The sequence below is a fragment of the Hylobates moloch genome, unplaced genomic scaffold (assembly GCF_009828535.3).
Source record: "Hylobates moloch isolate HMO894 unplaced genomic scaffold, HMol_V3 SCAFFOLD_16, whole genome shotgun sequence".
NCBI lineage: Eukaryota > Metazoa > Chordata > Mammalia > Primates > Hylobatidae > Hylobates > Hylobates moloch.
In genome coordinates, this window is record NW_026652291.1 from 50,488,820 (window position 1) to 50,514,201 (window position 25,382).

At 41.8% G+C, this 25,382-nt stretch overlaps 1 protein-coding gene across 3 annotated transcripts; it reads right to left on the minus strand.

Moving 5' to 3' along the window:
- Positions 1–5,896: 5,896 nt before the first annotated feature.
- MAPK1IP1L (mitogen-activated protein kinase 1 interacting protein 1 like) lies at positions 5,897–24,629 on the minus strand. 3 transcript variants are annotated; one of them, XM_032134921.2, is made up of 4 exons: positions 24,473–24,629; positions 14,298–14,319; positions 12,395–13,102; positions 5,897–10,816 (listed from the first exon to the last, which is right to left on the minus strand). In XM_032134921.2, exons 2-4 carry the CDS (start codon positions 14,313–14,315, stop codon positions 10,805–10,807), a joined length of 738 nt encoding a protein of 245 aa, XP_031990812.1. In that variant the 5' UTR covers positions 14,316–14,319; positions 24,473–24,629; the 3' UTR covers positions 5,897–10,804. The 3 variants fall into 3 exon arrangements, with proteins under 3 accessions (XP_031990812.1, XP_058285518.1, XP_058285519.1); XM_058429535.1 differs by lacking the exon at positions 24,473–24,629 and adding an exon at positions 23,732–24,154; XM_058429536.1 differs by lacking the exon at positions 24,473–24,629 and adding an exon at positions 23,597–24,154.
- Between the last annotated feature and the right edge of the window lie 753 nt (positions 24,630–25,382).

Sequence of the window (25,382 nt, forward strand, 5' to 3'; positions counted from 1 at the left end):
AGTTGTTTGAAAGCGATAATTTTTCTGATGACTACTGTATATCAGATGTGATTCCTAAGTACTTTATGTTATAAAAGGTGCTAGCAGCAAAAGAATATTCAAACTTGTATTTTGAAGTTTCATTTTCAACGTGAACTGATACTGTCAGTGAGCTGCTTTCTATTCTAACTTTACAACCACAGTGCTGCAGCATAATAGTGTGCTGAGAACAGATGTGTCATTAAATTGTCGATGTGCAAAATTTTGCCACAAATTGGGGACATGTACTTCTGTGGCAGTGACTGCCAGCATGTTAAGATGACCAGTGCTGCAGATGGGGAAGAGCAGATGCAAACAGCAGGAGTGAAGAGGTGACTGTAACATGAAGCCAGGGCCACAGATAGATTGTTTCCTGCAACATGTAAGAACTTTGCTGTGTAACTATGTGAGAGAACTTGGCCATGGCAGCAGATGCTCTCCTCAAACACCCTGATGAATACTAGTGTGGTCACACCTGAAGCATTTAATCCTTACAGGAGAGCCACAAGTTCTAGTATTCAAAAATGCACCTCAAGCACCAAAAAGTTGGCAACTCTTACTCGGCCACTAGATATTTCTGAAATGATTTAACAAGTTTTTGCTATTTCCCTGCCATTCAAGTATCGTATGAAATAATAATTTCACTGTCCCGTAGTCCCTCTTTACTGTGAATTAGAAACAAAACGTGTATGTCACCCCAGGGTTGGAGGAAATGAAATGTAATTCTATTACATATTTGGTAATATTTGTATGCAGCAGCCAGAGACCCTCCAAAATCGGACATAAGCCAGGCGCGGTGGCTGCTGCCTGTAATCCCAGAACTTTGGGAGGCCGAGGCAGGAGGATTGCTTGAAGCCAGGAGTTCAAGACAAGCCTGGGAAACATAGCAAGACCCCATCTCTAAAATAAAATAAAATGGACATAATTTTTGGTACTACTCAGTTTGTAAGGGGATTAAGTTGGGGGAAAAACTTAGGGCTTTAAGGGAAATTGCTTTCTGACTTGGGGGGGAAAAAGACATAATTGTGGCTATGTGGCAGAAACCTTTGCAGAGATGTCCAGAAAAGTAGAAAGCCCTGTTCCAACCCTCTTTCTCTATCTAGCTCCTCTATCTTAGAAGACATGACTCCCTGTTCCAAGACTGGAACGTGCTTGCTTCTTGCCGTTGGGACTTACTGAAGATCATGTAGCTACAATTCAGTGACTTGGATATGGTTCTTCACCTTTATAAGATGCAGTATGAGTAGTACCCTAAAAAATATAGTCATCTCTCAGTATCCACAGGGGACTGGTTCCAGGACCCTCCTGGGATACCAAAATCCACAGATGGTCAGGTTGCTGATATTAAATGGTGTGGTATTGCCTGTAAACTACACACATCCTCCCTTATACTTTAAATCATATCTAGATTATTTAGAATACCTAATACAATGTGAATGCTAGCACATAGTTGCTATACTGTATTTTACATTTTGTATTATTTATTGTTGTTTTCCTTCGAAATATTTTCCACCTGAGGTTGGTTGAATCCCCAGATGCAGAACCCACAGATACAAGTGGCCGACTGTTTGTGAATGAAGGGGTAACTTCTACAGTAAAACATGCTTTTTAGGACAAGTTTTTGCTCTGAGGAAATAAAATCTTCACTGGTACTCTTTTTTTTGGTTATATTTAGGACAACTATGTGACTTATCACAAACATCAGGACACTTTTGCCGATGCAAAGGAGCTGCTTTAATAATTATACCTGGAGGCCGGGCGTGGTGGCTCATGCCTGTAATCCCAGCACTTTGGGAGGCCAAGGTGGGTGGATCACCTGAGGTCAGGAGTTCGAGACCAGCCTGGCCAACATGGTGAAACCCCATCTCTACTAAAAATACAAAAATCAGCTGGGTGTGGTGGCAGGCGCTTGTAATCCCACCTACTTGGGAGGCTGAGGCAGGAGAATCGCTTGAACCCAGGAGGCGGAGGTTGCAGTGAGCCGAGATCACGCCATTGCATTTTAGCCTGGGGGCCAAAAGTGAAACTCTGTCTCAAAAAAAAAAAAAAAAAATTATACCTGGCAAACAGAAACTGGAATGTTTCCAGGCCATATATCCAACTGGGATGTATAACCACTTGCTTAGAGCACAAGGTTGGTGGTTCATAAATATTAGGATCACATTGCGTACTCCCTGCTCCCCCCGCCATGTGAAGTAAGAGCTAATCGCAGGATAACATTTAATCCTTAACGTCGATCATCTAATTTTTATTTTTTTGAGACAGGGTCTTACTCTGTCACTCAGGAGTGGTGCCATCATAGCTCACTGCTACCTCTGCTTCTTGGGCTCATGTGATCCTCCCGCCTTAGCCTCCCAAGTAGCTAGGATTATAGGCATGAGCCACCACGCCTGGGTGATAATCTGATTTTTAAAAAAGGAATATTCATATAGAGATACTATATTAGATGTGCATTGTTTGGGGTATGCTAACATACCCAGTGGATCTCTGGCTAGAGGGAATGAAGAATGTTTTTTCCCTCATGGTACTTTGAGCATTATTATGTTTATAGGTAAGGGAAGTGAGCACAGGAAGCTAATCAATTGCCGTAAATCACACACCAGAGCTGAGCTCAAAGCTCAAAACAAAAACTCTAAAAATAAATTCACGACCCAACACTGATTTAAAAAGAAAAGTAAAAAATAAAAATACAAACTCTGCCTTGTGAATCCCCAGCAATTGTGTTGCTCGCTGAACCATGAAGGGCTGTCCTTTAGAATTTGATCACAGATGCATCGGAGGTGGAGACTTATTACCACATTTCAGACGAGAAATCTTATGTTGGGAAGCTGCTTTTCCTAGTTCGCACAAGTCCTCTTCATCCCACTTCTATAAAAAGCCCAAGTAAGAGTCCTAATCATTAGTCATGCAGTTTAGTCTTTTTGTAGATTTGAGCATTCAAGAAAGGATGCAGGTGATTCATTAAGCTTAGTACTTGGGGTTTTTGTGTGTTGCAGTAACTAAGCAACAGTTAAGGTATTTTAACTTAGCATGTCCTGCATTGGCACATTTAAAAAAAGAACTGTCACGCCGTGCTTGGCAGAACTTCACTCTGACTCTTCCACACTCTGTGCAGTTCCTGTACATCTTGGCTGCCCATCCACTGCTAACAGAGACCTCTTCTGTCTCAGCTGCTCTGACAGCCTTGGCCTAGTGTGTGCCACTGCAGGGTAGCTGGATATCCATGTCTCCAATGACTGGTAACTGCAAAGGCTGGACCTGGAACTAGTGGTTTGATCATCCACTACCTTAATTCTCTCATTCACATTTTAAACCCACTCTTAACTGCTACACCTTTGAACATTTGCCTTTATGAAAACACAACTCAAGTTCTAGGTTAGCACTTGAAGAACTGTGATTATTCACAAAACCATGCATTTCAAACATAACCATTAGCTTTTTTTTTTTTTTTTTAACTGAATATCCAATGAAACTCACTAAATGAAGTGTGAGAGGTCTGCTACATAACATTCAATTTAGATAGATTTGATTGTCCAGAAACAGTTTTGGAAGAACTGCAGTACTAGATGCCTGAGCAAAAAAATAGAACCTAGTGGATAAACTCTAAGCCTTAATAACAGAAGTACTGGTTCATTATTTATGTGGTGTGACTCTGAGAATTTAACCTCTAGACAGGATCTTGCTCTGTTGTCCAGGCTGGAGTGCAGCATAGCCTCTGACTCTGGGGCTCAAGTGATTCTGCCACCTTGGCCTCCTGAGTAGCTGGGACTAGAGGCACACGCCACCACACCTGGCTAATTCTTCAATTTTGGCTTGTGGAGATGGGGTCTTGCTATGTTGTCCAGGCTGGTCTCAAACTCCTGGCTTCAAATGATCCTCCTGCCTTGGCCTTTCGAAGTGTTGGGATTACACAGGCATGAGTCACTGCATATCTCTTTTAAACTTGGTTTTCTGGCCGGGTGCGGTGGCTCACGCTTGTAATCCCAGCACTTTGGGAGGCCGAGGCGGGCGGATCACGAGGTCAGGAGATCGAGACCATGGTGAAACCCCGTCTCTAATAAAAAATACAAAAAATTAGCCGGGTGTAGTGGTGGGCGCCTGTAGTCCCAGCTACTTGGAGAGGCTGAGGCAGGGGAATGGCGTGAACCCGGGAGGCGGAGCTTGCAGTGAGCCGAGATTGCGCCACTGCACTCCAGCCTGGGCGACAGAGCGAGACTCCGTCTCAAAAAAAAAAACTTGGTTTTCTTATCTCTAAAGTGGCTTTTAAATCTACATATTTTTAAGGAAAGCTAGACTAAATGACCCTTAAATAAAACGACAAGCTCTGACATAAAACATAATCAGAGCAAAACTTAAAATGTTCTATTTCTTTTCTTACGTAAAACTAAGTATGGCTTAGAATCTCATATGACCCGATTCTATTATGCTTGGGAACCTTTGACTATGATCTAAATAAACCTCAAGTAGCAGACATGGTCATTTATAATGGTAGTTTTTTAAAATTTAAAAGCAGCAAATCTGTCCCCTTCCTGAAGCAACTTATCAGTAAGGAAAATACACAAAGTGCAGAGTGGAACTGCTCTAGGGAAAGCAGGGAGAGACTAAGCATTATAAGCTCTACTTACTTGATCCTCTCCTCAGCACTGGGAAAATCAATTTTCCCAAATGAGAGAAAAAAGTTTAAGTGCCACGAGGGCCAGGCATGGTGGCTCAAGTCTGTAATCCCACCACTTTGGGAGGCTGAGGCAGGCGGATCACCTGAGGTCAGGAGTTTGAGACCAGCCTGGCCAACATGGCAAAACCCCATCTCTAGTAAAAATACAAAAACTAGCTAGGACTGGTGGCGTGCACCTGTAATTCCAACTACTCGGGAGGCTGAGGCAGGAGAATTGCTTGAACTCGGGAGGCGGAGGTTGCAGCGAGCAGAGATTGCATCACTGCACTCCAGCCTGGGTGACAGAGACTGTCTCAAAAATAAGTAAAAGCAACAGGAATAAGCTCTATGAGATGACCCAAATCCTCTTCTGGCACTAGAATTCTATTGCATGCCTTATTTAAAATAAGTGAGCTACTATTTAGAATTCTATTTTGCTTTAGAGATCAGTTGCAAAAGGATTGGTGCTAGGAGTATTAATACGGTGATAAAAAAGGACTTGCCTGGGTCAGGTAACCCACGATAGCATGTTTGTCAGAGCAATGTCATCCCACAACAGGAAAAAGAAGAAACTGGCCCTGCTCCAGAATGGTCTTATTCTTTCACCATCCATTTCATAACTCCACTTTAGGTGAATATTTTCATGGGATATTGAATAACATCAAAAACAATTTAAAATTTTACAGCTGCATTTTGTCCAATCATAAGGCAAAAAGCAGAAACTCCTTCCAAAAGCAGCACTGCAAAGTATTCATTCATTCATTGCCCTACTGAAATTGGGAGTTCCAAGGAATGCCAGCAAAACCTCCTGTGGGAAAATGGTAAACTCCAAGTTTAATAATGTGACCCTCACTAAATGCGTAGCAGTTAATGATAAAAGTAGAACTATCTTTCATAACAGAAAGTAGGGGAGTGAGGGGAGTAGGGACAGACAGAGAAAGTTCCCTGACTTCATATTATCGTATATACAGATAATCTGGTTACAAAGAGTAGCCTAGCCTTGAAAGAAGAGAAAATCGCCACAATGGACACCATGTTGCTGAGAGGGTTTGCAGAGGAAGGGTGCTTTGCAGACATCCTTAGTGAAGGCAGGTCACATGCAAAGAGGTATCTCAGGCCCTTTTTTCTTCCTTTTTGACAACAAATTTGCAGTTAATTAGGCTCTGGACTTGCTCAGAGAAGCCCAGAATTGGGCCTAAAGAATAAAATAACATGAAAAATCTGTGAAACCATGAAAATACATTTTTAAAAAAAAAGTTTCCAGGTATAATACACAAAAGCAAACAAGTTTATCTTAAAAAATATCAAGTATCACATCCATAGCCTATTCCTAATTATAATTACTTCTTAAAGCAACATTTGTCTTTGTTTACAAATACAGCAGCAGGTGATAAAACCTAGTATCTCAAACTGATTGCTTACAATTTATAATACAAACAAATGTATATGTCTCAAATCACATTTTAGGCAGTTTAACTTAAAATGCATAGACAATTACACACATTAAATTTGTCATTACTGTCAGTGAAAAATCACAATTTCAAGAAGAAAATTACCACAAACTTTCATAGAGCACACATAAGAAGTCAAGTTTACTTAATGGCAACAAGTCAGTATCCGCTAATCAGTGACAGGCAGTGAAAGTGCCTTTATCCAGGGGTAAAGTGAAGAGGCAAACTATCCTGTTACTTTGCACACTTGAATTGTTGCGCTGATCAGCACTACAATCTTGAAAAACATTAAACTCTTAAAAAAAAAAAAAGGTATGCCACATGTCGCCCTTTAAGATGCCCAAAGGCTGGTTACAATCTCCACCAGCAGCAATCCTAACACATTTATCTAAACTAATAATGAATGGGTGTGCTAACGAATTCTGTAATGTTACTTATAGACTATGAGTCCCTCAAGGACAGGGATTCCCTTATAGCTGGCAAAGAACCTGGATCAAGGACATATTGTCTACTGAATAAATGACTCAGATGTTTTCGATAGCCAGAAGCTTGCCTGGCATTTACAAAATACTGATTATTTTGTTGGCAATTTGTTTTACTTGGCAGAATTCTGAAAATAAAAAGTGTCTTCAATACTAAATATTGCTTTATTAAAATCAAAGTCTTCCCTGAACGCCACCTACAACTTTCTATGCATAGTACAATATATCAGTGTGATTCATCTGAATTTAGGCTTATGCTTTTGAAAAACTTGAATGTCTGTGCTTAAGTTTTATTTCCAGGCTTTCTAACCTTGGCAGTTGATAAAGCTAGCTTCTATCATTCAGGGTGAGAAAATTGAGACATTGGCACTTACTGTTTTGAAGTGTAGGCAATTGACTGATATTCAACCTAGGCACAGTCTTAACAAAAACTCTGAGTAGAGCTTTTTTCATCTACACAAAGTTTCAAAAGCTGTACATTTGAGTACCACAGGTAGCACTAATTATTTGTGAGGTAATCATGGGCAAATTGATTGGTTTTTTAGAAAATATCCCAATAGTCCACTGTGGTGGTGGGACTGACTGAGGCAAAATATATACTTTTCTCTGCCCTATTACTATTCTCTGCTGAAGACAACCAACAGTAAAATGGACAAAGCAGTCAGTACTTGGGTAATTAAAAAATGTATTCTCTATTTCTGAATAATCAATATATTACTTTACACAAAATAGGGCTGAGTCAGAGCTGTAAATGGTGTCTTCAAAAGCATGAAAAGATGAGAAGGCGGCAGGCTGGGACAGACAAGCCAAGGTCTTTGAAGTGCTCCACTTGATTCTTGAGAACCGGGTGTGAATGAGGACCTAAGGTCTATGTTTTAATTTTTGTCTTTTTGGTTTCAACATTTCAAAACCTAAAAGATTCCAACTCCAGAAACAGTATTCCTGAACACATCTCAACTATTTCCATTAGATTTTATTTGAAAATTCTTCCTCTGAAGCCCAAATGTCAGCATATTCTATAATCTGTATCCCCCTCAAGACCAAATATACTTGCTAACAAGCAGTCTTTTCCATAAATCAATTTCAGCCTAGCATGTCTTGTTTTGAAAGCAACATTATTCCCTTTTAAAAAGGAAAAAAAGGTCACGTGTGGTGGCTCACACCTGTAATCTCAGCACTTTGGGAGACTGAGGCAGGCGGATCATGAGGTCAGGAGTTTCAGACCACCCTGGCCAACATGGTGAAACCCCCGTCTCTACTAAAAATGACAAAAATGGGTGTGATGGCGGGCACCTGTAATCCCAGCTACTTGGGAGGCTGAGGCAGGAGAATCGTTTGAACCCAGAGGCAGAGGTTGCAGCGAGCCGAGATCACACCATTGCACTCCAGCCTGGGTGACAGGGCAAGACTCTGTCTCCGAAAAAAAAAAAAAAAAAAAAAAAGGAAAAAAGCCTTTCTCGATGCTGCTCCCCATTTCTCCACTAAAACTCCTGCTTTTCTTAACTCCACACTGAACCAACCTGAAATACTTTTTGGCCCAGAATGCCAACGAGAATTGAAGAAAAGATGCTTTACAAAAATAACAATATGAAAGCAAATTCTATTATCCCTTTTATCTCCATTCTTACATTTAAAAAAAAAAAAAATTGGCCAGACATGGTGGCTCACGCCTGTAATCCCAGCACTTTGGGAAGCCAAGGCGGGCGGATCACGAGGTCAGGAGATCGAGATCATCCTGGCTAACAAAGTGAAACCCCATCTCTAATAAAAATACAAAAAAATATATAATTAGCCAGGCATGGTGGTGGGCGCCTGTAGTCCCAGCTACTTGGGAGGCTGAGGCAGAATGGCGTGAACCTGGGAGGTGGAGCTTGCAGTGAACCAAGACAGCACCACTGCACTCCAGCATGGGCGACAGAGCGAGACTCTGTCTCAAAAAAAAAAAAAAAACTCCCCGAAATACCAGTTGTAAAGTCCTTGAAAACAAAGGGAGTACAATAGCAGTATGATTTAGGGCACACTAGACAGTATGGGTCACTAGCAAAATTATTATACTTATTGGGAGTAGTAATCCCAAATTGCGTTCATGGCCCTTCAAATCCTTTAGCAACAGATTTTCTCCCAAAATCAATGGACTTCATAATTATAGATTCCCAAACCTGCTATCTCTTCTTCCTAGTCAAATTATATTTGCTGTAGTGTTAAACTAAATACTGCTAATTTGTCAGCTTATCCCAATGTAGGACAGCCAAAATAACTGTAAGGAGAGCTATCTTTGCAGCCATCTCACTTTTCACATTCCTTTATCCCTCCATGGTTAACTGACATTTTGATATTGATAATTCAAGCCAAGGCTACCTGCCTTGTAGACTGGGGGCTACTTTGACAACAGAGTTCAACAGTATTGTAGATAGCTAACACCTGTCCTTCAAGCGCAGTGAAAGAAAAAGCTAACAACGCAGTCTGAAAATATCTTAATTAGTTTCTACTTTCTCATTTCTAAAAGCTTGAATCTATCATCCAGTTAACATAAGGGAGGATTAAACACTGAATGTTCCTCTCAAAGGTAACCATTTTGCTTTCTTAAAAGGAGGTAGCTATCAAACCAAAAAACTGGCAGCATTTGGCATTCTTGATGTTTTAATTAGAGCAGAAATAAACTACTAAATATTTTATTTCTAAGAAAAACAGAGCTCCAGCATAAATCCTGTTTGTCTGAGAAATTCGCAATACATTTTAGAAATCCAATGGATACATTCAAAATGTTATCTAATAAATAACAAGGTCAGGTCTACCCCAAATCTAAGAATCTGATTTAAACATAAGGTGCCAAAAAACTACTAGGGCTTTTTTTTGGTGGTTATAAACAATACTTAATATTTAAGCAACACAGTCACACTGCTTTAAGCTTAGTTGCAGAGATCTACAATTTATTATTATTTTCAGTGTTAGAGCTAGAGGGTAATTTTTTCAAAGATGGCACTCAGCTCCACTTATTTACCTGTCAACAAACACAGAACTGAACTGTTAGCCATAAGCACTTTACAAACAGACTCAGGAAACTATGCAGTAGACAATGACATAGCTTAACCAGACTCTGAAAAACAGATACATATTTTGATTCACACTTGTACAAAGAGAACAGTCATGTCTGCATGACTTAAGGTTCTCTAAACACAACTGTTATGTTTTAGACCCCTAGAGTGTGCCAGTTTACCACATCAGGGAGGAATCAAGGAATGTGCTCCTTCTAAAGAACCAAGGGCAAGTGGGGTGGGGGTGGCTACAGGGAACGCTCTGGGCAAAAGAGCTGCCTCAGGTTTTTGTGGGAATGAAAATTAATTGTTGCAATTAAGCAATTCCTAGGGTTTATCTAGTTTGAGGTTCAAAACAAAGGAGAGAATTATTTCCTTCCTTGAGCTCTTCCCAAAGCAATATGCACATCTCATATCAAATCTCAAGTAGTACAAAGAGATAATCAATTATCTAAAAATTTAATTTACATACATGCTGGCCTGGATTAAAAACAAAAAGTTAGTTTCCATAAATAGCAGACTTTAGTGCTGTATGACCCAATGACTAAAAATAAAACCAGGAAGTTTTTACTAAAAGCTCAAGGATAAAAATGAACACTGGCTGGGTATTGAACTCCACATCTGACAATAATTACTGACAGTTTAAAAATGTATATCCAAAATACAACGTCAAGAGGACCAGGTTTATTTGTCCAACAGAGCAGTTCAAAATGTTGAGGCATCATTTGTTTGGATTACGATGGGTTATTCTTAAAGTTTATTTATTTAGAAGGGGAAGTGATTATAGAAAAATACTTGAAATAATTTGCCAATGAAGTTGCAGATTCTAACAATAATCCACATCTTAGATTTTTAAGTGTGTAGTTTCATAGTTTAAACAAATTCTGTCAAAGAGCTATTCAATATACTTTATCACTTTAACTTTCCATGAAAACCAAATAAAAATCACATCTGAATGATTTACTTCTATGCTTTTATCTGATTGTATACATATGATGTACTACACATCCAAGTACAAGAGGCAGTTATCTTCTCTGAGAGGTGCAAGAGTTGTTCTTTCATGAATGCCCTCTAATAGTGAAACCAGCAATTTTTATATATGCATTCATGTGCATATATATGTACTTCAAAAAGCAAAGCGTCATCTCTTCGTCCATTGTTAACTTAATGGTAAGACTGCAACAGAAAAAAGAAAAAGTCAACTTCTAGATTTTGCAAATGGAGTTTATTAACTCCTTACTGTGGCTTAAAGTAAATTTATTGCTTAATAAATCCAAACAGTGAGTCTTGTCATTTACTCTGGCGTACACTTTGCAAAATAAATATTTTCAGATAATATATATAGCAACAAATTACACTAATACAAGGAGGAAGTTTTGGGGGTACTTTAAAGATTGCCTTTATAGCTGGATTGGATGCTTGACTAATCTAATCAGAGATCTGACTAGTTATTTGCGTATTAAGAGTTAACAGATTTTTTTTTTTTTTCTTGGCTGGCCGCGGTGGCTCAGGCCTGTAATCCCAGCACTTTGGGAGGCTGAAGCAGGTGGATCACTTGAGGTCAGGAGTTCAAGACCAGCCTGGCCAACATGGTGAAACTCCATCTCTACTAAAAATACAAAAATGAGCCGGTGTGGTGGCGCACGCCGGTAATCCCAGCTACTCAGGAGAATCGCTTGAACCTGAGAGGTAGAGATTGCAGCGAGCCGAGAGACTGCATTCTTGACTGGGTGACAGAGCAAGACTGTCTCAAAAAAAAAAAAAAAAAAAAAAGTTAACAGATTTTTTTCCTAAGGAAAAATTTTTTTTTTTTTTTTTTTTTTGAGACGGAGTCTTGCTCTGTCGCCCAGGCTGGAGTGCAGTGGTGCAATCTCGGCTCACTGCAAGCTCCGCCTCCCAGGTTCACGCTTTTCTCCTGCCTCAGCCTCTCTGAGTAGCTGGGACTACAGGCGCCCGCCACCACGCCCGGCTAATTTTTTGTATTTTTAGTAGAGACAGGGTTTCACCGTGGTCTCGATCTCCTGACCTCGTGATCCGCCCGCCTCGGCCTCCCAAAGTGCTGGGATTACAAGTGTGAGCCACCGCACCCGGCCTCTAAGGAAAATCTTTACTCTGCGTTTGGATACTCGCTTGGCTTACCTCACAGGGGAAGTGGGGTACTTTTCCATTCAGTTATATGACCAAGGCAGGCTCCTCAACTAAGATGTTAACCCCACTCTGGCTTGTCTGACAGTAAAGCATAAAGCGTTACATGTAACTGACAATAAAGAATAGGGGTGTAATCTTGAGCTCGAGAACTGCTTGAAAGATGAACAACATTATCTACTTATTGCCTTGGATTCTCTAAAAATCTACCTCTATCAAGCTAGGCAGGTAGAGACTGCTTTTACTGAACTGTACTTTAGTGTGATGCTATAAAACAATACTGAGAAATAATAATAATAAAACAAAAAGCCCAATGAAATGAATCTCAGAGTTTACCTAATGCTATTGAGGACACTGCTTACTACATTACGAAGTCTTTGGGGGATCTTTGGAAAATTTTTCTTTTTAGCACAAGGAATACTTAAAACAGTGCTTTCATCCTTTTAAATGCTTTACCTGAAGGTTTGAAATTTACTCATTTAATATACACACACCCTCTTTTAAAAACTTAAAGGCCTTCTTAATCTTCCATCCAAAACTGGGGAGAAACAATCTTTCAGTTGTGCTATGTACAATTAGTACACTTTAAATAACAAATTGAACACTCACATGGGGGCCACCAGGCATTGGTGGAGCACCAGAAGGTCCTGAAGGCACTTGGAAAGGATTACTGGGAGTAGGATAGAGTCCTGGTGTGGGATACGATCCTGTAGGGGCAGGATATGGTGCTGGTGGTCCCCAGGCTCCTGGTGGAACGGTGCCCCATGGAACAGGTGGTGCTGCCCCAGGGGCTTGGGGAGGAGGAGGAGCGGGATATGGGCCTGGAGATGGATATGGCATATTAGGAGTAGGATACTGCCCTCCCATTCCTGGCGCCCAAGGTCCAGAAGACATGGATCCCCATGGACCTAAAGGACCAGCTGCAGCTGGATCTGTGGGTGCACCATATGGTCTGGGTAGCTCTGGAAAGGGCATATTTGGTGTAGGATATGGCCCTGTGGGGCCAGGGCCTGGCACAGTTGGGGCTGGATAAGGACCACCAGGTGGGGGACATGATGGTCCGGAAGGAGGAAAGGGTGCTGGGGGTCCTGGAGGTGGTCCTGTGGGAGGCACGGAGGGATACATTCCTGTTGGTGCTGGTCCAAAAGGCACAGTGGAGGGTGTTGCACTTGGTGGGAGTCCAGATGGCACTGAAGATGGAGCACTCGGATTATTCCAAGGGTTGGAGCCTGGCCAGCCTTGAGGAGGTTGGCCAGGTTTTGTATTGCTCACAGCAGAGGTTTTGGCAGGGGAGTGTTCAGGTAGTGCATCTGCCAACTGGAATACAAAACAGATACGTCTTATCTAGGGAAAAGTTATACCAAACACCATGATAAACCCAGAGAATAGTAACCTATAGGGCCAGGGATTATAAACCTCAAGAATATCTTCAAAAGCTAAGCTAGTCATTTAAAAAATACTCTATTTAACATAAACCTTGATATGTTACTTTGCATATCAACTTTACAGTGCAAATTCTTCAGAGAAACTCGTTTTCTAAATACAACTAATCATATTGTGCTTCATTTCTCTGCTGTATTAATATAACAAAGTACAGTAATTAAGAAGATAGAATTAACAGTCAAAATATGGATTTGAATCCTGGCTTAACCTCAAAGGAGCTACATACTCTGAGATAGAGCCTCTTCAGTTTCAAAAACTGTTTTAGGGTTAACTTGAGGCTTAAATATGATAGTTCATGCAGTACACTTTAACAGAGTGCCTGGTATACAATAATTTCTTTTTTTTTTTGAGACGGAGTCTCGCTCTGTCGCCCAGGCTGGAGCGCAGTGGCGCAATCTCAGCTCACTGCAAGCTCCGCCTCCCGGGTTCACGCCATTCTCCTGCCTCAGCCTCTCTGAGTAGCTGGGACTACAGGCACCCGCCACCACGCCTGGCTAATTTTTTTGTATTTTTAGTAGAGACAGGGTTTCACCGTGGTCTCGATCTCCTGATCTCGTGATCCTCCCGCCTCGGCCTCCCAAAGTGCTGGGATTACAAGCGTGAGCCACCGCGCCCGGCCTAATAATTTCTAATAAATGTTGGCTATTAATACTATCAGGGTAAAAGAGAACAACAGAAGTAACATCTTCAATTTTCATTTAAGGATTCATCAAGAAATATAGGAAACATTTCCAAACATGCTATTATCTCAGTAAACTAAGGCAAATCACCTATCAAAATCTCTTTCCTACCCCCAAAGCCAAGAATCACAAAAAGCATCTCTTTTATTTATTTATAGACAGTCTCACTCTGTTGCCCAGGCAGGAGTGCAATGGCACGATCATGGCTCACTGCAGCCTGAAACTCTTGGGGTCAAGGGATCCTCCCAAGTAGCTAGGACTACAGGTGCATGCCATCATGCCTGGTTAAAGCATCTCTTTTAAGTGAAAAGATTTATGTAGCCCAGTTAGGACCATGTTGTTTTTCTTAAGAGATGAAAAACTTATCACAGATAAACTGATCAACTTACCGAAAATTCATCAGACATTTTCCTAAAAAAAGAAAAGAAATGAAGGAAGAAAGAAAAATTTCAAATCAGTGTTCACCATTTCTTAAATATTCCTTAAGGAACTTTCTATGCATACATTATTATTACTTAAACGGATTCTTATTTATGTAATGGGTTTTTCTTTACATAGGAAAGTTTTCCATAATAGTTCATACAGCTCTATTAACTTCATCTCTTTTAATGGCTGCACATCATACAAAAATGAATTGCAATTTAATTTACATTCTTTTTGTAGCAGTGTAAGTTGTTTCAAGTATGATACAGTGAACATCTCTGAACACTTCTTTGTTCGTGTGTGAGAATCTATCACCAGGAAAAAGCACTGGACATGGAATTTAGAGTCAACAGATAAATTTATCTAAAATCCATTTGAAAAGTCCATGCCAATTTACACTCATTTCTCTAACTCCTCTTTTACCACTGGGTATTATTAAATTTATTGTTTATAATGACAATAGGTATTAAAAATTAGCGTCTTATTTTAACTTACATTTCCTTGTCTTTTTTTTTTTGGAGACAGGGTCTCATTCTGTCACCCAGGCTGGAGTGCAGTGGCGAGATAGATCACAGCTCACTGCAATCTTGACCTCCTGGGCTCAAGTCATCTTCTTGCCTCAGTCTCCCTAATGGCCGGTACTACAGGTGTGTGCCATCATGTCCAGCAAATTTCTTAAAATTTTTTGTAGAGACAGGTGTCTCACTATGTTGCCCAGACCTGGTCTCAAACTCCTGGGCTCGAGGGACCCTCCTGCCTCAGCCTCTCAAAGTATTGGGATTACAGGCACGAGCCACTGTGTGTACTCCCAAATTTAAATTTGTTGATGTCCTGGAGTACTTTTACCAATTTTTAAATTGAAGTATAATTAGCACTCAACAAAATGCAGAGATCTTAAGTGTTCAGATTAACAAGCTCTGATAATTGTATACGCCCCTATAACCACCCCAAGATACGGAACATTTCTCACTCCAGAAAGTTTACTCATGCTCTTTTCCAATCAACTGCCTTGCCTCATGGCAGTCAACTTTTGACTTAATTTTGCTTGTTCTTTGACTTTATATAAATAAAAGACTGTATGTACTCTTTGCCTTTGATCATTTTATTACTCAGTAGCACATCTTTTTCTCTCACTGCTTTCTAAGATACTAAGGAGACTAGCTTTCATATATGAGATTAAAATTTTTTGGCCGGGTGCAGTGGCTCACGCCTGTAATCCCAGCACTTTGGGAGGCCGAGGCAAGCGGATCATGAGGTCAGGAGATCGAGACCATCCTGGTTAACATGGTGAAACTCCATCTCTACTAAAAATACAAAAAAACAATTAGCCCGGTGTGGTGGTGGGTGCCTGTAGTCCCAGTTACTTGGGAGGCTGAGGCAGGAGAATGGAGAATGGCGTTAATCTGGGAGGCGGAGCTTGCAGTGAGCTGAGATTGCACCACTGCACTCCAGCCTGGGCAACAGAGCGAGACACAGTCTCAAAAAATATAAAATAAAATAAAAAATTTCTCCCAAATTCCTTTTTTCTGTAGATCTCTTAAATGGCATATTTTGGTAATACAAAAGTTTAAAATTTCATGTCATCAAATCTATCAATCTTTTCCTATACGTGGCTTCTGGATTTTGTGATATATTTACAAAGGCCTTCCCTACTCTGCCTTGCTTTCATATAGTATTTTTATGGTTTAACTTCTTGTTTAAAATCTTTGAATTCTTCCAAACAAAAATTATCAACTATTTATCTTTTCTCAGCTAATTGGACAAGCTACCTTTCCTACACTCTACTGCTGCCATTTATAACTAGCATCTATCCAATATTTACCATGAAACATGGAACATGGTGGTATACTGTGCACCACCTCACTTGGTAGCTCCAGAACCCAGATACAAACTTTATTTTCACCCCCAGTTTACAGCTGGAGAAGAGGAAGCTTGGCAAGTTAACTTGTTTAAGGTCCCAGAGCTAATGACAAGGAGAGAAGCAGTTCAAACCCAGTATGACTCTAGAGCTTAGGCTCTTAATAAGCAGGCTATAGAGCTTCCTTCATTTCCCACAGATATTGTGGACTTTATTCTTTTCTTTTTGAGACAGAGTCTTGCTTTGTTCCCCAGCCAGAGTGCAGTGGCACCATCATAAGCTCACTGCAGACTCGACCTTCTGGGCTCAATCGATCCTGCCCAGCTAGTTTTTTTGTAGAGATGGAGTTTCACCATGTTGCCCAGAATGGTCTTGAACTCCAGAGCTCAAGTCATCTGCCTGCCTTGGCCTCCCAAAGTGTTGGGATTACAGGGGTGAGACACTGTGCCCAGTGACTTTATTCTTTTCTACTGGTCTGTAACTGTACCATTCCATTTTAATTACAGAAGCTTTATATTTTAAATAAACATTAATGTGGTTCACCCTAGTCTTTTTTTTTTTTTTTTTCAGATTTTCCTGTCTATGTATTTTTATTTTTTCCAGATCATTAAAAAAAAATTAATCTGTTAGCATTCTGGTTGGAAATGTATTATATTTACAGATTAATCTAGGGGAACATCTATTTAAAATGTCAAATCATCTCGTTGAAGAACAAGGTATAGCATAGTCCCTCGGTACCTGAGGGAGATTGGTTCTAGGACCCCTGTAGATACTCAAATCCCAGGATGCTCAAGTACCTGATGTAAAATGGTGTAGTATTTGCATATAACCTATGCACATCCTCCTGTATAAATCATCTCTATATTATTTATAATACTTAAAAGTGTGAGCACTATGTAATTATATTAACTTATATTTTCTATTGTTATTTTTATTGTTTCCCCCAAGTATTTTTTTTTTTTTTTTCTTTTTGAGACAGGGTCTCACTCTGTTGCCCAGGCTGGAGTGCAATAGCATGATGTCAGCTCACTGCAACCTCCGTCTCCTGGGTTCAAGAGATTCTCCTGCCTCAGCCTCCTGAGTAACTGGGATTATAGGCACGCGCCACCATGACCGGCTAATTTTTTGTATTTTTAATACAGACAGGGTTTCACCACGTTGGCCAGGCTGCTCTTGAACTCCTGGCCTCAAGTGATCTGCCCGCCTCGGCCTCCCAAAGTGCTGAGATTACAGGCATGAGCCACGGCACCCGGCTCCCTGAATATTTTCTACCCGCAAATGCAGACACAGAGGACCGTTTAGTTCCTGTCCTTTTCATGTAGTTTATTTTCTTAATCAGATCTCCTCTATACATTTCTTTTAAGGGATTTCTGTTAAATTTTTCCCTGTGGTTGTAAATAGGCTCTTCCACTGTATTTTCTAATTGATCGTTCATATATGGGACAGGGTTTTAAAATTTTAGTCTACACCAGGTCCTTGAAAGACGTTTCATTCAACTTTGTTTTGTTATAATGTTGATGAGAAGAAAAAACAAAAAGTCTCAGCTGAGGTCACTGTCTGTGTGAAGCTGGCTCATTCTCCCATCTTTATGGGTCTTCTCCAAGTACTCCAGTTTCCTCCCATATCCCAAAGATGCACATGAATGGATGTGTCTACGCGGCCCAGTCTGTGAGTGTGGGTGACAGCACCCTGTGCTGGGATGGCGTCCAGTTCAAGGCTGGTTCCCAACTTGAACTCTGAATTGATAAGAAAGGCTCCAGCCATTGAGACCCTGAACTGGAATAGGGAGGCAAATAATTACCTTTTTATTATTCTTTCTTAAATGTATACACAGCTCACATTCATTTCAATTTTTTTTTTTGAGACAGGGTCTTGCTCTGTCACCCAGGCTGGAGTGCAGTGGTGTGATCACAGCTCACTGCAACCTCAACCTCCCAGGCTCCAGTGGATCCTCCCACCTTAGCCTTTGAGTAGCTGGGACCACAGGCATGCTAATTTTTAAAATTTTTAGTAGAAATCATTCAATTTTTTTTTTTTTTTTGAGATGGGAGTCTCGCTCTGTTGCCAGTCTGGAGTGCAGTGGCGCAATCTTGGTTCACTGCAGCCTCCGCCTCCTCGGTTCAAGCGATTCTCGTGCCTCAGTCTCCTGAGTAGCTGGGACTACAGGTGCGTGCCACTACACCCACTAATTTTTGTATTTTTAATAGAGACGGGGTTTCACCATGTTGGCCAGGATGGTCTCCATCTCTTGACCTTGTGATCCGCCCACCTTGGCCTCCCAAAGTGCTGGGATTACAGGCATGAGCCACGGCACCCCGCCCATTTAAATGTTTAATACTAGAAGTGTTTTGGGTTTTATTTAAAAGTTTAGTGATGTTTTTGTTACCAGAAACATGCCATAGGAATTTAACTCTTCTTTATATTAATTAACCTAGGGTAGGAAGCATCATTACTGAATTATTTTATTCTTCAAAGTTTCTCACTTGATTCTCTGGGATTTCCAGATAAAAAACATGCCATTTGCAAAAAATAATTTTCCTTCTCTAATATTTATGCATTTTTTCTCTTTGCACCTGCTAGGACTTAAATAATGAAATGTTAAGGAGTGATAGCGGGCACAGAGGTCTTGCTCCAACTCTCCAATGCTTCTAATGTTTAAGTATGATTCCCATTTTTAGTTTCAGATTTTAAAAAATTACATTATTTTTAATTTATGCCTATGCTATTATTTATTCCTATTCTGTTAGTTAATAAAGAAAGCAAGAAGACATTAAATTCCCTCAAAAGACTTTTCAGTATCTAATGAATTGATCTCATGCTTTTCCTCCTTTGACCTATCAATACAGTATTAAGACAGAGCCACCTTTGTATTCTTAGCATCTTATTTCTAATTATGATTTGGTTATCACGAGGAAAGGACAAGAACACGAAGGACAAGAACCCAAGCCTATCCCAACTGCTATATCCTTTTTATTCAGAATATCAAAAAACACGGCTGGATGCGGTGGCTCACGCCTGTAATCCCAGCACTTTGGGAGGCCGAGGAGGGTGGATCACGAAGTCAGGAGATCGAGACCACCCTGGCTAACACAGCGAAACCCCATCTCTACTAAAAATACAAAAAATTAGCCAGGCATGGTGGCGGGTGCCTGTGGTCTGAGCTACTCAGGAGGCTGAGGCAGGAGAATGGCGTGAAGCCAGGAGGCGGAGCGTGCAGTGAGCTGAGATCAAGCCACTGCACTCAGCCTGGGTGACAGTGCAAACTCCATCTCAAAAAAAAAAAAAAAAAACCACATAAAACCCATTCCCATGTTAAGGTTTAACATCAATCATATCACACAATAAAATTTTTAGGACTAACAGTGTAAAAAATATATGGTAAGTTGTAAGGCTAACATGCTTTTTAAACAGGGTTAGCCTTTCTGAAATAGAAAATGATTCTGTATCAGAGTTAATTCTGGAGTTGAGAATCAAAGTGAACCAAATGGTCTTGACTGTTCAGGTTTTCACAATTATACAGTTACCTAGTCATAGAATTACATAAATTGTTCTACAAGTTAATAATATTCAACTGATTCACAATACTACTGCAAAACTTTAAAGATCAGAATCCAAGTCTGGAAGATAGGGGAGGTGCTAGAATCTTGTGATTAAAAAACGAAGCCCTAAGCATAGGAATTAGTAACAAGTTCTGTTCTATGGCACTGTCTTAGTAAAGTGACCAGCTCTCCATTCCTAGAATAAACAGCATTCATGTTAGGGTGATCCCCCCTTATCCGTGGTTTTAGTTACCTGAGGTCTGAACATATTAAATGAAAAATTCCAGAAATAAACAATTCGTAAGTTTTTTGTTCTGTTTTGTTTTTCGCTCTGCCACCCAGGCTAAAGTGCAGTGGTATGATCTCGACTCACTGCAACCTCCGCCTCCCAGGTTTAAGTGATTCTCCTACCTGAGCCTCTCAAGTAGCTGGGATTACAGGCACGTGCCACCATGCCCGGCTAATTTTTAATTTTTGGTAGAGACAGGGTTTCACCATGTTGGCCAGGCTGGTCTCGAACTGCTGGCTTCAAGTAATCCGCCCACCTCAGTCTCCCAAAGTGCTGGGATTAGGCATGAACCACTGCACCTGGCCAATTCCTAAATTTTAAATGGGGCAAGAGCGTGTTCTGAGTAGCAAAATGAAAGTTTGCACCCTCCTGCCTAGGATGTGAATCATCCCTTTGTCCAGTGTATCCATGCTGTATACGCTATCAGCCCGTCTTGGTTATTAGATCGAAAATACATGGTATACTTAGGCTTCGGCAGTGTATATAGACTTCAGTTTCAGGGATTGATTGGGGAGTCTTGCAACGTGTCCCCCTAGGATAAGGAGGAACAACTATAATTGGAAGCATTCCAATTTGCTCCTTGGAGAATACTTTCATTAGAAAAGGTGAAAAACAGCTGGGTGGGGTGGCTCATGCCTGTAATCCCAGCACTTTGGGAGGCCGAGGCGGGTGGATCACGAGGTCAGGAGATCGAGACCATCCTGGCTAACATGGTGAAACCCTGTCTCTACTAAAAAATACAAAAAATTAGCCGGGCGTGGTGGCACACGCCTGTAATCCCAACTACTCGGGAGGCTGAGGCAGGAGAATGGCGTGACCCCGGGAGGCGGAGCTTGCAGTGAGCCGAGATGGTGCCACTGCACTCCAGCCTGGGCCACAGAGTGAGACTCCGTCTCAAAAAAAAAAAAAAAAAAAGAAAAGGTGAAAAACAGAGTTGGACATGGACGTTTCAATATGAGGAGAGTTGCAGAACATAAAAAGTTTAGGTTTTCTAAAAAGCTATTCTAAGCTGTGCTTGGTAGTGTGCACCTGTAATCCCAGCTTCTCAGGAGGCTGAAGTGGGAAGACAGCTTGAGGCCAGTAGTGAAGAGACCAGCCTGGGCAATATAGTGAGACTCTGTCTCAAAAAGAAAAAACATAAAAATATAAAGCTATTCCAAAATATCTGAATCACCGCTAATTATTAATATGAGGCCAATGTAACCTTGAACTCACAAAAAAAATTTATACTCAAGAAAGGCTTTCTTTTTTTTCTTTTTGGAATAATCTAAAGCTATTATTTCCAAAACTTTGTTACCATTTTATAGCATGATCCACCCATCATCTGAAAAATAATTATTTTTATTCTCCGAACAGCAAGAATAGTAATTTTAAAACAGTATAAAATGTCTTTTGACATACACTAGAAAAGTAAAACATAACATTTTTAGAAACTCTCATGGCTGTTAGGGTAAAAATCATGGGTCAGGGAGGAGGGTGGTTAAGAGAGTTGAACTCCATGAATTACTAGTGGAGTTCATGGATATTTCAGACAGCCTTCAAATTGTGATGGAGTGATAAACAGTATGGGACTACACAGTGATGAAACCTGGACATCAATCCTTTTGACGGTATCTTTTGACAAAAAAACTTCTCAATAAGAGACCATTTTCCATCTGTAGAAGTTATAATTCCTGTCCACTGCATAGAAAATAGTAACACACTTAATCTATAAAGTGCTATATACATGTCAGATATTTGTTAGGCGAAATTAAGAGAAATCAGAATTTTTGGGTTGATTTGTTTCGTATGGGGGGGGGATGATATGTATCGTACTGAAAATACAAATTAATGTCCGGGCGCGCTGGCTCAAGCCTGTAATCCCAGCACTTTGGGAGGCAGAGGTGGGTGGATTACTTGAGGCCAGGAATTCAAGACCAGTCTGGCCAACATGGTAAAACCCTATCTCAACTAAAAATACAGAAAATTAGCTGGACGTGGTGGCAGGCACCTGTAATCCCAGCTACTTCGGTAGGCTGAGGCAGGAGAATCACTTGAACCTGGGAGGCGGAGCTTGCAGTAAGCGACTCTGTCTCCAAAAAAAAAAAAAAGAAAATATAAATTATAAATTAGAATACATGCTAGTTTTTAGTATTGGCTCATTTATCTGATTATGTTCCATTTTATACATTTGGGCAACTCAAAAACAGGGGTTTTGAAATGCTCAAAAATCAAAGGAAATGCTCATTAGAGCATTCTGCATTTTGGATGCTCAACTGGTGCAATATAAAAAAAATCCAAAATCTGAAACACTTCTGGTCCCAAGCATTTGGGATAAGGGATATGCAACCTGCAATATTTCTTGGCATTTAGTTATATACTTATTGGAACATACGTGCTGGCCTTTAGAGAAATTACAGTATTACATGGAGATTCCTGAGATGTGCTGTCTTTTGCAGTCCATAAGGACCATAAGGAAAGAGCTGGGAGTATAGGGCGGTGAAATGGGCCCTAGGGAAAGAAGAGCAGTTAGTGTAAAAACTGGGAGAATCTGTGGGGAGGTATAAGCAGTTCAGATGGGTTAGAATATAGCAAGAAAGGGAAGGATGAAAGTCTTAGCAGAGAGACCTTAGACGAGGGTTTGAATTATTTCACTAAGAGTCGGCTCATCGGAATGAACCTGAACTATAAAGAACAGGCCATACTATTTGTAAAAGGCACGCAGTTTAAAAAAAAAAACAAACAAACAAACCAGGCCAGTAATGTTGCGAGGAACTAAATGGGACTCTGTCCAATCAAGTGCCTAACATAGTGCTTGGGTGGAAAACAAATACCAAATTCTCTTTTCTTTGTATGTGGACATCTAGCTTACAGGTAAAAGAGTAAACGTTAAAGTATGATTATCTAGCTATAACTGCAGCTCTTCACTGGTTGGTTTCGGCCACAGTTGACAAGTCCAACTCTCCAAACTTGAGGCAAAGGAAGATCAGAATCGTAGCCACATCATAGATTTGCTGTAAAACTTACATAATAAATCTCTTAGTCACTGCCTGGAATATAGCAAAACCTCAACCAATAATAGCTTTTATGATGCCTACTTTTAGGTTCATAAATCTTTATCTGCCCTTCTCAATCCAGAGACCTCTGAAAAAATAAACTTTCCCAAGTTTGGCACAAAACTTACATGGTGGCAAAATGTGACCTGAAGCTATTTATAGTTTCTATTCGCCCCCACTTAGAATGAATGTTCACATCTATTGCTGCAAATATTAATGTTGGATTATGGGGTGCCCCACTCTACTGGGGGTGTTATCTCTCGTGTAACATGTTGTCTTTCTAAAAAGATGAAGATAAAATCCAAGTATTTTTGAATTCAAAACACACTAGCTTCAAAAGTTTCAGCTAAGAGACTGGGGATGGATTTTACCCATTCCGCCTGGAGAGAGGAAAAGAACATTCCAATATTTGCAATTCACTCCAAGTTTCTGAGGCAAACTCGCTTTGCATTGTGGGCTCAGAGATGCTAGCATGAAAAATTTCTATTCTTCCCCCAAAGAACACCAGTGAACAAAGAACTTATGAAATGTTTCTGAAGGCTACCTTTGCCTGTAATGAGGGTTCGTTTTCAAAACAGACCTTTACAACTCCCAGGTGTGTATTTCTCTAGTAGTAACACTAAAAAAAATTTTTCGGTCGAGTGAGTCTGGCTTCATGCTTTAACACTGGAATCTTTACCTATTAAAAGCTGTACTCTTGCTTTTCAAGGTAAAGAGGAAAACGGTCCAGCTATGCATACGCTATCGCAGGTATGTGCTCCTCAGTCTTAAAAAAGGAGATCACAGAATTCTGCCCTTCTCGTGGTTTGCCCTGGGTATTCATCTAATGTATCCGTGAGCAATTCCTCTATTAAGTCATAACCAGAACGTTGTCACACTGCGGATTAACAAGCGCCCGAGATTCTTGTAAGAATCTTTTCAGGCCTTTCCCTTTTTATTAAAAATTAATGAATGAGTGTAATAGGGTGGGGGTAGAGGGGAAATCGGGGCCAAGGGGCGCGAGGCCGGCAGTCGTTTAGGGACGCACGAACAAAGGGAGTCCGGGATCAACCGGAGCGAACCGGCCTCCGAGCGGGTCGCTCCCGCCGGGAAGGGGTGGGGGAGGGGCCGGCCCGCGCCCGCCCCGCCCCGCAGCCAGGCCTGACGTCAGGCGCCCAGAAACCCGTCGGGCGCGACGTCAGCGGCCTCCAACACCTTCTCCCTGGGGGGCGATCCCCAGGCAGCCCGCAGCGTGGAGGAAGGCGACCCAGGGAAACGCTTAGCCCCGGTCCCAGGCAGGCGACCACGGCCCGAGCATTGGACGTGACTCGATGCACCTCGGTCTCTGCGCCCGCTTCCCGCTTGGCCGCGCCCGCGGGCTCCGCAACCCCAGCTCCCCGATTCCCCTTCACGACTCCCACTAGTACCGAAGCAGCCTCACCCGGCAATATCCGAGACCGCAGTAGGGTCTAGAAGCGGCGATGGGTCCGAGGGACTGGGCCCTGAAGACGCGGGCGCAGCCTGACTGACGGCAGCTAGAGCAGCGGCGGCAACAGCACCAGCAGCGCGCGGCTCCTCCTGGCGCCGGAACAGGAAGCGCCGAGCGCACCGCCTCCGCCCGCTCTCCCCCTCCCCTCAGGCCGCGCCGCGTGCGCCTCCCGCAGGCCCCTGGCTGTACTGCGGCCCGCCAGGCCTAGGGGGATGGGCTCCACCTGGCGCCGTCCCCCGGCCGCTTTCCCCTGGTGGGCGGGCTGAAAGCTCCCAGAGTTTCCGCAGTTCCGAGGACTCGGAGGAAACGCCAGTGGCCGCCGATGTTCACGGCTTCCCGGCGGAAATTGCTAACTTGTCTTGACTTGCTTGAAGGCTGATTCTGGATTCCCTTTGCTCAGCGGTTTTTACAGCTAGGCCTCGAAGGGGTATGGGCATGGACGCGGTCTGATTTCGGCCTGACCCGAGGACTCAGATCCTCGGGCCAAAAGTGGAGAGAGGGAAAAGATTAATACAGGAAAGGGAAGACGTTTGCAAATAGTTTGACAAATTGATATTTGCTGTCTTTGTAGATTTTTCCTCATCAGTGCCTCTTCTCCCATGTTCTTTTTTGTTGTTTTTGAGACGGGGCCTCTGTCACACACGCTGGAGTGCAGTGGCGCGATCTCGGCTCACTGCAACCTCTGCCTGCTGGTCTCAAGCGATCCTCCCATCTTAGCCCCCGAGTAGCTGAGACTGCAGGCATGTGCCACCACATCCGGCTGATTTTTGTGTTTTTGGTAGAGATGGGGTCTCACCCTGCTAGCCTCGAGCGATCCGCCCGCTTCGGCCTCCCAAAGAGCTGGTATTACAGGCGTGAGCCA

Coding starts and splice junctions, on each gene's coding strand:
- MAPK1IP1L (XM_058429535.1), bottom strand. CDS start 23,790: ATGCATAGCTGGACCGTTTTCCTCTTTACCTTGAAAAGCAAGAGTACA. Junction 14,320..23,731: donor AAGAGTACAGCTTTTAATAG/GTAAAGATTCCA, acceptor TTCTTTTTTTAG/GAAAATGTCTGATGAATTTT. Junction 13,103..14,297: donor AAATGTCTGATGAATTTTCG/GTAAGTTGATCA, acceptor TTTGTATTCCAG/TTGGCAGATGCACTACCTGA.